The 11,125-nt window shown below is 41.8% G+C and overlaps 1 protein-coding gene and 1 pseudogene across 1 annotated transcript in view; both read right to left on the bottom strand.

Moving 5' to 3' along the window:
• Positions 1–965, bottom strand: part of LOC103599840 — an 84,951-nt pseudogene extending 83,986 nt beyond the window's left edge.
• Positions 966–1,537: 572 nt separating this feature from the next.
• Positions 1,538–11,125, bottom strand: part of LOC103599841 (putative zinc finger protein ENSP00000383733) — an 18,433-nt gene continuing 8,845 nt past the window's right edge. The window contains exon 3 of the mRNA XM_008584008.1: positions 1,538–1,672. Coding sequence (XP_008582230.1) covers positions 1,538–1,672 — 135 coding nt within the window. The remainder of the gene's footprint in view (positions 1,673–11,125) is intronic.

Here is an 11,125-nt window from a genome sequence, read left to right as displayed (position 1 = left end):
CTGTGTGAACTCTCTGGTGAATAGTGATATATGACTTTTGGTTAAATGTTTTTCCACATTCTTTACATTCATATGGTTTCTCACCTGTGTGAACTCTCTGGTGAATAGTGATATATGACTTTTGGTTAAATGTTTTTCCACATTCTTTACATTCATATGGTTTCTCACCTGTGTGAACTCTCTGGTGAATAGTGATATATGACTTTTGGTTAAATGTTTTTCCACATTCTTTACATTCATATGGTTTCTCACCTGTGTGAGTTCTCTGATGAATGCTGAGTTGTGACTTTTGGTTAAAAGCTTTTCCACATTCTTTACATTCATGTAGTTTCTCTCCTATGTGAGCTCCTTGATGTAAAATATGGACTGATTTATAGAAGAAAGCTTTCCTACATTCTTTCCATTCACATAGTTTCTCACCTGTGTGAATTCTCTGATGGCTGCTGTTGTGTGATTTTTGGTGAAAGGCTGGACCACATTTATTACAGTAGAAAGTTTTTTTATATACTTTACATGGTTTCTCACTTGTGTGAATTCTCTGACATACAGTGAGAGCAGACTCATGGTAGAAAAATTTTATGCCTTCGTTACCTACATATGGTATTTCACCAGTGTGAATCCTCTCAGGATGGCTGAGTGAATTCTCACAAAAGCTTTTTCCACAGTTAACACATGCATAGTACTTTTCTCCTTTGTGAATTCTCTGATGCATTATAAGGGCTGACTTCTGACAAAAAATTTTCTTATGTTCATTACAACCATAATGCTTCTCCTGTATAGGTGTTCTCCAATGAGACGTAAGGTATAATTCCTTAATAAAAGATTTCTCACATTCAGTATATTTATAGCGTTTCTCTCCTGTGTGCATAATCTGATGTTGACTGAGTTTACATTTTCTAGAGATCATTTTCCCACAAACCTCCCATTGAAAAGTTTTCCCTTCTACCTGATTTACTTCATGGGCAATGACAGCTGACTTACCACAGTTTTTCCCATACTCATTATACTTGTAGGTTGTCTCATCCATATGAATATTTTCATGTGTAAATACTCTCTCTGAGGTACATATGACACACCACCTTGGAGATTATATAATATGGGCTTGCAGATGAGCCCTCTTCAGGTCTGGGACTTGGGGAAACATTGCTAGAAACAGCTGAACACTGCCAACATCTAATGGGCTGGCTTCTGCCCAGTATGTGGTGACTAACCTTGCAGGATCTGGTTTGGGCATTCTTCTATTGTCCATGGCTCTGCAAGTTGTTCTAACTTGAAATCACTGAAGCTTTGTTAATGCAGTGTTCTGTTAATAGGAAGTAATGTAGGACTTTGTAAAACTGCTAAGTCTGATCCCCGGAAGAATGACAGGAGCTCAGGTTCTGACGTTGTGGAATAAAGAAGCCAATATGAACCTCATGATAAAGAGAGCACATTTTCAAGTAATGTAATCTTACCCAAATAGCATGAAACCCTATAAATGGTTCCTATGTTTATGAAGAAAAAGGTAACTGTTTCTTCTGAAAGTCACTGGGGAGTTTTACTCACTCAGTGATGCCAGGTTGCTGTAGGTCTCCAGCATCACATCCCTGTACAAAGTCTTCTGAGCATCATTCAGATCCTGCCACTCCTCCCAGGTGAAGTCCACAGCCACATCCTCAAATGACACCAACTCCTGTAATGACACATAGATCTCAACTCAAGTCAACATCCCTGGGTAACAAAACAGAAATCTGGGAGTTCACACCTCTTTATGTGCATATGTTGTATGTGTCTTACATAAGACACCACTATTCTGTACTCCATAGAATGGGAGGAAGAAAAACCAGAGGACAAATATCCTGACACTGTAATAAGTTATTAATTACTAACAATAATATTACAAAACTCAGTTTATACCTTCAGAAATATCTGTGTTTTTAGTGATAAAAGTGTGAATCAAATTTTCCTTTCCAAGAAAAGTATAAACAGGAATGAAGACAGAAGTATAATCACATACCTGAAATAGTATGTTAGATAAAAAAATTTAAACACAAGTTCAATATAGACTGGGATAAGAAAGAAGAAGGAAATATAGTTTTATTTTGTATTCAATTTGTGCTTAACTGAAATGTCAAAGAAGTTAAACTCTTCCATGTGAACTTCATGGTCTCATGAATATGAGGCAACAGCAAAAGACCACTCACAAGAACACAAAGAACAGACCGCACATTAAAGGAACTACACACAGCACCATGTCTGGGAAAATGATAAAACACAATATTGAACTAATTATAGAGTGATTCTTCACTTACATATGTGATGTATTTCTTTTTTTCTTTTTTTTTTTTTTGACCAGTAAGGGGATTGCAACCCTCGGCAGGGTGTGGTCCGTACCACGCTCAGCCATTGAGTGCACCGGCCATTCCTATATAGGATCCGAACCTGCGGCCTCTGCGCTACCAGCGCCGCACTCTCCCGAGTGAGACACGGGGCCGGCCCTGTGATGTATTTCAAACAGTAAAACATTTTATGTAGTTACTATTATTTTTTAATTACTTATTAATTAAAAGTACTTAAAAAAGCATTCCAAAATTTCCTTCTTATGTGCCAAAGGATTGCTTGTGTCCACACCAGGGTGTACACTGCAACTTTCTAAACCACAGGGAGTACATAACATGGTCCTGTAAGTAGATAACTTTGTTTGTATTTTTATAGTCAACCACTACAAGGAGAATGGAGGAGGCTTTTAGAGAGAGTCAGAGGGGAAGAAAACAGGGTGAGAGAAGACCAACTACATTACAACATAGAGAAATAAGCACACGGAACAGAGATATAACAGTATAAAAAAGAAAAAGGGAAATAAAAAGCAGAAACTGATCATAGTAGTACTTTACTGTGCAGAAACTAAAAAGAAGAGTTTTACTCTCAGGTTATCTACATAATCGCTGCTATTTAGGGTCGGGCAATGTAACGTAAAGTTTGAAAAATGGGAGAAAAATATAATGGGCAAAAGTGAAACATACTTGAATACATAATACTTGAAATATCTGTGGAAATGTACAAGTGGCAATTGGATACATGATTCCAGCATTTAAGAGAGAAAGTTAAGGTGACAATAAAGGTTTGAAAAGTATCAAAATTTCCATGTTATCTGAAGACATCCGAGTGAATGAACCTAAAAGGTTAAAAAAAAAAAAAAAGAACGAGTATAGAATCTGCAGAAACACTTTATCTTTTATGTAAGATAGAGAAGAAAATGTGACATTAAATCATAATATAGGAGTTAGTTCTCCCAGAGGACAATTCTTAATGTATATGTGCCTTAAAACAGATCATCAAACTATGTGATACCAAACCTAATAGAACGTCAAGGAGAAAGAAGAATCCACCATCAAAACTGGAGATTTCAACACCCTTTAATAAAAATCAAACAATACAGCAGACAGAAATCTATAAGAGACATAGTTAAACTCAATAACATGATCTAGATATATTGGATATCTACAGACTACTTCCAACAACAACAGAATAGACATTCTTCTCAAACTCACATAAAAAAATCACTAAGACCATATTCAGAGCCACATAACACACTTTACCAAAACTAAAATAATAGAAATCATACAACATGTACCTGCAGATCACAAAAGAATTCAACTAGAAATAAGTTACAAAGCAGTAACTACAGATCCCAAAAAAGAGAGGGATCAAGCAACACACTCTAATACATGGGTTGAAAAAGAAAAAAGCTCAAGAAAATTATAAAATATTTTAAAATATATTTTTAAGTAAATGAAAGTGAAAATGGAGCTGACCGGGTAATTCACTTGGTCAGAGCACAGGATTGTAACACCAAGGTCAAGGATTTCAATTCCTGTACTGGCCAGCCACCAGGAAGAAAAGTGAAAATGACACTTACCAAAATTTGTAGGATACAGAAATAATAGTGTTCTCAAAAAATTTTATGGCACTGAAGGCATACATTATAAAAAACCACACATCTAGGGCCGGCCCAGTGGTGCACTGGAGAGTGCGCCGCTTAGGAGTGTGGCAGTGCTCCCGCCGAGGGTTTGGATCCCATGTGGAGACCGGTTCCCGCTCACTGGCTGAGCATGGTGCGGGCGCAACACCGAGGGTTGCGATCCCGTTACCGGTCAGTAAAAAAAAGACAAAAAGGAAAAAACAAAAACAAAAAACAAAAAAACCACACATCTAAAATCAAGAATCTAGGTTTCCACCATTGGAAAGCAGGGGGAAAAAAAGAAAGCTAATTGAATTGAAAGGAAGCAGAAGAAAAGAAATAACTAGAACAGAAATAAAATTGAAAAAGAAATCTGGAGAAAAAATAAACATCTAAAAATCTGATTCTTTAAAAAGATCAATAAAATTGATAAGCCTATAGCCGGGCTAACTAAAAAGATAATGAACCCAAGACAGAAATGACTGATATCAGAAATGAAAGACAGGACCATCACTACAGAACCTGTGGACTTTAAACAAATAATAAATATTATGCGGAACTCTGTACACACATCTGACAACCTACATGAAATGGACCAATTCCTTAAAAGACAGTTTACCAAAACTCACACACACAAAAATACACAGTGTGAATAAGCCTGAGTCTATTATGAAAATTGAGTAAAGAAATAATGTTCAAAACAGAAAGCACCTTGCCCAGAAGTGTTCACAGGGGAATTCAAGCCCACATTTAAGGAAAAAATATACCAACTTCCTACAACCTATTGCAGACAGCAGAAGATGAAGTACTTCCCATTGTAATTGTATGAGGATAGCATAACTTCAGCACCAAAACCAGACAAAGATACTATGAGAATAGAAAACAACAAACTTATCTCTCATGAACATACATGCAAATAAGCTCAATAAAATATTAGCAAACCTAACCCAACAATGTCTAAAGACAATTATGCACCACAACCAAGTGGTATTTATCCCAGGTAGGCAAGGGTGGTTGAACATATGAACATCAATTAATGTAATTTATAACATGAAAACACTAACAAGAAAAAACAAAATATCACACAATCACCTCAACAGATGCAGAAAAAGCATTTCACAAAATACAGTATCCACTCATCATAAAAATTCTCAGTTAAGTAGGAGTAGAGGGGAACATCACAACCTGATAAAGATTATCTAGAGGAAACTGCAGCTAACATCATCCTTAACGGTGAGAAACTCAAAGCTTTCCCAGATAATCAGGAAGAAAACAAGAATGTATCCTCTCATCACTCCTTCAACATCGCACTAAAAGTACTAGGTCATGCAATAACACAAGGAAATGGCACACCAAGCCAGCACCTTGGGTCCCACCCAGTGGCCCAAGGCATGGAGCCAGGAACCAGACCCTCCTCCTACAACAAGGCACTACATCACTACCTTGGGGCCCAACCAGGGACCCAAGGCAAGGAGAAAGGGTCTGACCTCTCTCCCACAACCAGGGACACCGTGCCAGCACCTTGGGGCCAACCCAGCCCAGAGGCATGCAGAAGCGGACTGGACCCTCCTCCCATACCAGGCACAAATGCCAGCACCTCGGGGCCCACTGGGTACCCAAGGCATGGATAAGGGGACCGGACCCTCCTTCCACAACCAGGCAAACTGCACCAGTACCTTGGGGCCCGCCCAGGGACCCAGGACATGGAGAAGGGGACTGGACCTCTCTCCCACAACCAGGCACACCATGCCAGCACCTCAGAGCCCACCCTGCAATCCAGGGCATGGAGAAGGGGACCAGACCTCTCTCCCACAATCAGGCACACCAAGCCAGCACCTTGGGTCCCACCCAGTGGCCCAAGGCATGGAGCCAGGAACCAGACCCTCCTCCTACAACAAGGCACTACATCACTACCTTGGGGCCCAACCAGGGACCCAAGGCAAGGAGAAAGGGTCTGACCTCTCTCCCACAACCAGGGACACCGTGCCAGCACCTTGGGGCCAACCCAGCCCAGAGGCATGCAGAAGCGGACTGGACCCTCCTCCCATACCAGGCACAAATGCCAGCACCTCGGGGCCCACTGGGTACCCAAGGCATGGATAAGGGGACCGGACCCTCCTTCCACAACCAGGCAAACTGCACCAGTACCTTGGGGCCCGCCCAGGGACCCAGGACATGGAGAAGGGGACTGGACCTCTCTCCCACAACCAGGCACACCATGCCAGCACCTCAGAGCCCACCCTGCAATCCAGGGCATGGAGAAGGGGACCAGACCTCTCTCCCACAATCAGGCACACCAAGCCAGCACCTTGGGTCCCACCCAGTGGCCCAAGGCATGGAGCCAGGAACCAGACCCTCCTCCTAAAACAAGGCACTACATCACTACCTCGGGGCCCAACCAGGGACCCAAGGCAAGGAGAAAGGGTCTGACCTCTCTCCCACAACCAGGGACACCGTGCCAGCACCTTGGGGCCAACCCAGCCCAGAGGCATGCAGAAGCGGACTGGACCCTCCTCCCATACCAGGCACAAATGCCAGCACCTCGGGGCCCACTGGGTACCCAAGGCATGGATAAGGGGACCGGACCCTCCTTCCACAACCAGGCAAACTGCACCAGTACCTTGGGGCCCGCCCAGGGACCCAGGACATGGAGAAGGGGACTGGACCTCTCTCCCACAACCAGGCACACCATGCCAGCACCTCAGAGCCCACCCTGCAATCCAGGGCATGGAGAAGGGGACCAGACCTCTCTCCCACAATCAGGCACACCAAGCCAGCACCTTGGGTCCCACCCAGTGGCCCAAGGCATGGAGCCAGGAACCAGACCCTCCTCCTACAACAAGGCACTACATCACTACCTTGGGGCCCAACCAGGGACCCAAGGCAAGGAGAAAGGGTCTGGACCTCTCTCCCACAACCAGGGACACCGTGCCAGCACCTTGGGGCCAACCCAGCCCAGAGGCATGCAGAAGCGGACTGGACCCTCCTCCCATACCAGGCACAAATGCCAGCACCTCGGGGCCCACTGGGTACCCAAGGCATGGATAAGGGGACCGGACCCTCCTTCCACAACCAGGCAAACTGCACCAGTACCTTGGGGCCCGCCCAGGGACCCAGGACATGGAGAAGGGGACTGGACCTCTCTCCCACAACCAGGCACATGGCGCCAGCACCATGGGGCCTGCCCAGGGACCAGAGGCATGGAGAAGGGGACCAAACACACCCCACAACCAGACATACTGCCAGTCCCAAGGAACATGCCAAAAACAGCACCTCCATGTGGGTGGCCCACAGCCACCACAATAACCATGGCTGCTGCAAAAGCAGACACCACAACCACCACGCAGATGGTCCGCCAACCACTGGAGTGCATTCACACAAGAGTCACCAGAAGAGACAAAAAAAAAAAAAAAGAGGATGTCTCTTTCCACAAAACCCATTCAGAGTGACAGAAGAAGCATCTGCTCTATGATAATATTGGGGAACCTGATCACATCCCTCAGCATTGGACAGATCATCTAGGCAACAAGTTAACAGAGTAACCATTACTCTTTCAGAAGGAGAGAAGAAATCTAGTGTAATTAGAGGGAGGAGGGAATGGGGGAAGGGGAGAGATTGGACAAGGGTCATAAAGAATAATTACAATTTGTAACAAAATATGTGGTAGTAATATTGATTTAATCAACATATCTCAATGTTCAACCCCCAAAATATGTATAATCGATTTTGATTCAATAAATAAAATAAACTTTAAAAAAAGTGATTTGGGGCTGAGCCCGTGGTGCACTCGGGAGAGTGTGGCACTGGGAGCACAGCAGCGCTCCTGCCGCAGGTTCTGATCCTATATAGGGATGGTTGGGGCGCTCACTGGCTGAGCGGGGTGCGGCCGGTCTCAAAAAGGACAAAAAAAAAAAGATGATTTGAATGGTAAATTTTATGCTATGTGCTTTTTACCAAAATTAAAAATAAATTATTTTAAAAGCCAACAGATAATAAAAAGTTAGAAAATAAAAAGCAGAGGATTAAAAGGCAGATGAGGCAAATACAAACAGAAACCTGCAAAATGGTGCACTTAAATTAAAACTTATCAATAATTAGTTTAAATGGAATTGCATTAAATATTCTACTTAAGGCAAAGACTGTCAGGGCCGGCCCGGTGGCGCACTGGATGGTGCGCCGCTTGGGAAGCGCGGCGGCGCTCCCGTCCGAGGGTTCGGATCCCACATACAGACCGGCTCCCGCTCACTGGCTGAGCGAGGCACGGGAGCAGCACCAAGGCTTGCGATCCCGTTGCCGGTCCCCGGTCCGGTACGGGGGCAACACTGAGGGTTGCGATCCGTTGCCGGACACGGAAAAAAAAAAGACAAAAAAAAAAAGACTGTCAGATTTCATAGAAAAATAAGACACAACGACATGTTGTCCAGAGAACTACACTTTAAATACAAAGAAACAGACTAAATGTAAAATAATGGAAAACATATATACCATAGCAACACAAACTATGAAATGCTTAAGTGGAAATATTAATACTGGCAAAAGAATCTTCAGGACAAATTATATTACTAGAAATAAATGGAACACTGAGGTATGTGGGCAACACTATCGCCTCCCATAACATGGAAAATGGAAAGCGTGTCTCACCATCTCGGGGTCTGCCAAAGGAGACTTTTGGGCACAATGAGAAAAGTGCTAACTGTCCTCCTCTCTCCATCACTGAGAAAATAAAAGAAGGATGTTCAATTTTCACTCAGAATTTAGAGAAAATATGAAGAAGCTGAGACTTGCTGAGTTTGAAATGAAACTATTTTGCAATCCATTTCTCCCAGAAAAATATTTTCAAACTGTTAAACTATTTTGTGGCAAGCATCAAGTCCAGTGTTTTTCAAAAAAGATAAACGACCAAAAATATTTCTAGCTTTCTAGGTACCGTAGGGTCTGACACATACAGAGTGCTTAGTAAACAATAAAACTTCTAAGGAAACAGCCACCTTGGAGAGAAGGGGAGGTCAGAGAACAAAGGGCCTGAATCAGAATGTGTGTGGGTAGCATTGGTCTAATGGATTTTAGCAGAATGGAAACCCATGCTTTTATGGCAGTGATTAAACCAGATAATTTCCTGTATCAAAACGTCAGAGTCAGAAAAAAATGAAAAAGAAGGTCATTGGATCCCCCAACATATAATAACCAAAAATAGGTAAAGAAAGTCAGTCAAATGCAAACCCAGCCAGGCATTTAAGGAAAAGAGATATTGACAGGGAATGGCAAGTGCCGAGGAGACAGTGAAGGGGCACAAAGCATCTTTTCCAGGGACCAAGAATAGGCCTTAATGAAACACTAAAGCAGGTGCCTGATGGGAATGAGTAACTACTCAGATCAGTGCCCTCAGGGTGCTGCCCCTTCTCACAAACCTTGTCTGAAAAAAAGTGCACACACAGTCATGCCTGTCTGTTCATTGTAAGCTGGATGTGTGTTAAACAGATGACAGGACCCCAAAGCTTCTTTAGTTTGGCTTTCTGCCAACTGCACAATGGTAGGATATTTCCAGGGCTCTTGAGAGAGGCACAGTATATTTTGCATGTGGTAGAAATTTATCGTCAGAGAGCAAACTGTGGTCTGTTAAAGACTGCTGCAAAGTCTTACTGAGAGATGGAATCTAATTGTCTTCTCCTTGAATCAAGGCTGGTCTTATTGATGTGCTTGACTAAGAGAATATGGTGGAAAAGATGCTTCAGTATCTAAGTGGAGATAAAAAGAATCCTTGCAGCTTCTGTCTGGGCCTTTTGAACACTAGCTCAGGCAGAAGACAGACAAACCTGACTACCCTGAGAATGCCACTCTGTGAGGAAGTCCAAAATGGCCACAAAGAGAGTCCAGGATGTCTGCTTTATGTTCCAAGACACTAGAATTTTTCTGGCTTAGAACAGAGACACCGTGTAGCAACCAACCCACATCACACTGTCCAGTTTACCGAACCAAAACACTGTGACATGTAATAAGATGTTCTTATTTTAAGTCACAAACTTTTGTGATACTTTGTTGCAAAGCAGATCACTGGAGCACCAAAAAATTGTGAGACCTTCTGTAGTGCTTTGATTTGAAACGTGAACTATGTAGGTACACACTGAATATTACACTCAAAACAAAGAAAGAAAGCATTTTACATCTCATGTTAGATCTCAAACTACAATTGTGAATGATGTTAGATCTCAAACTACAATTGTGGATGTAAATGTACAGTTAGTCTCAATTTTTGTTCTTAACTAGCTGTTAGCTACAAACAGAAAATCACAGATTTATTGAAATTAATGAAAATAATGATATATCATACCAAAACCTGTGGGATACTGCAAAAGCAGTACTAAGGGCGAAATTTATTGCATTAAATGATTACTTCAGAAGAATGGAAAGATGGCAAGTAAACAACCTAACACTTCACCTTAAAGAACTACAAAAACAAGAACAATCCAAACCCAAAGTTAACAGATGGAAAGAAATCATTAAGATCAGAGCAGAACTTAATGAAATTGAAACCCAAAAAACAATACAAAAATCAATGAATCAAAAAGTTGGTTTTTTGAAAAGATAAATAAAATTGACAAACCATTAGCACAACTAAAAAAAGAAGAGAGAAGATCCAAATAACACAATCTAGAAATAAAAAAGGTGATTACAACTGATACATCTGAAATACAAGGAATCATTCGAGACTACTATAAACAACTATATGCCAACAAATTTGAATATCTGGAGGAAATGGATAAATTTCTGGACACACACAAAACTGAGCCAAGAAGATGTAGAAAATCTGAACAGACCAATAACAATAAGGAGATTGAAGCTGTTATCAGAAAGCACCCAACAAAGAAAAGCCCAGGACTAGATGGATTCACGGCAGAATTTTACCAAACATTCAAAGAGGAATTGACACCAATTCTTTACAAACTATTCCAAAAGATTGAAATAGAGGCAAATCTCCCAAACTCATTTTATGAAGCAAAAATCACCCTTATACCCAAACCAGGTAAAGATACAACTAAAAAGAAAACTACAGGACAATATTCTTGATGAACATAGATACAAAAATCCTCAATAAAATACTAGCTAACAGAATACAGCAACACATACAATTATACACCACGAGGAAGTGGGATTCATCCCAGGGATGCAAGGTTGGTTTAACATATA

Source organism: Galeopterus variegatus, unplaced genomic scaffold (assembly GCF_000696425.1).
Source record: "Galeopterus variegatus unplaced genomic scaffold, G_variegatus-3.0.2 Scaffold3125, whole genome shotgun sequence".
In the NCBI taxonomy this organism is placed as follows: Eukaryota; Metazoa; Chordata; class Mammalia; order Dermoptera; family Cynocephalidae; genus Galeopterus; species Galeopterus variegatus.
This window is presented reverse-complemented; position numbering and strand designations above follow the sequence as displayed.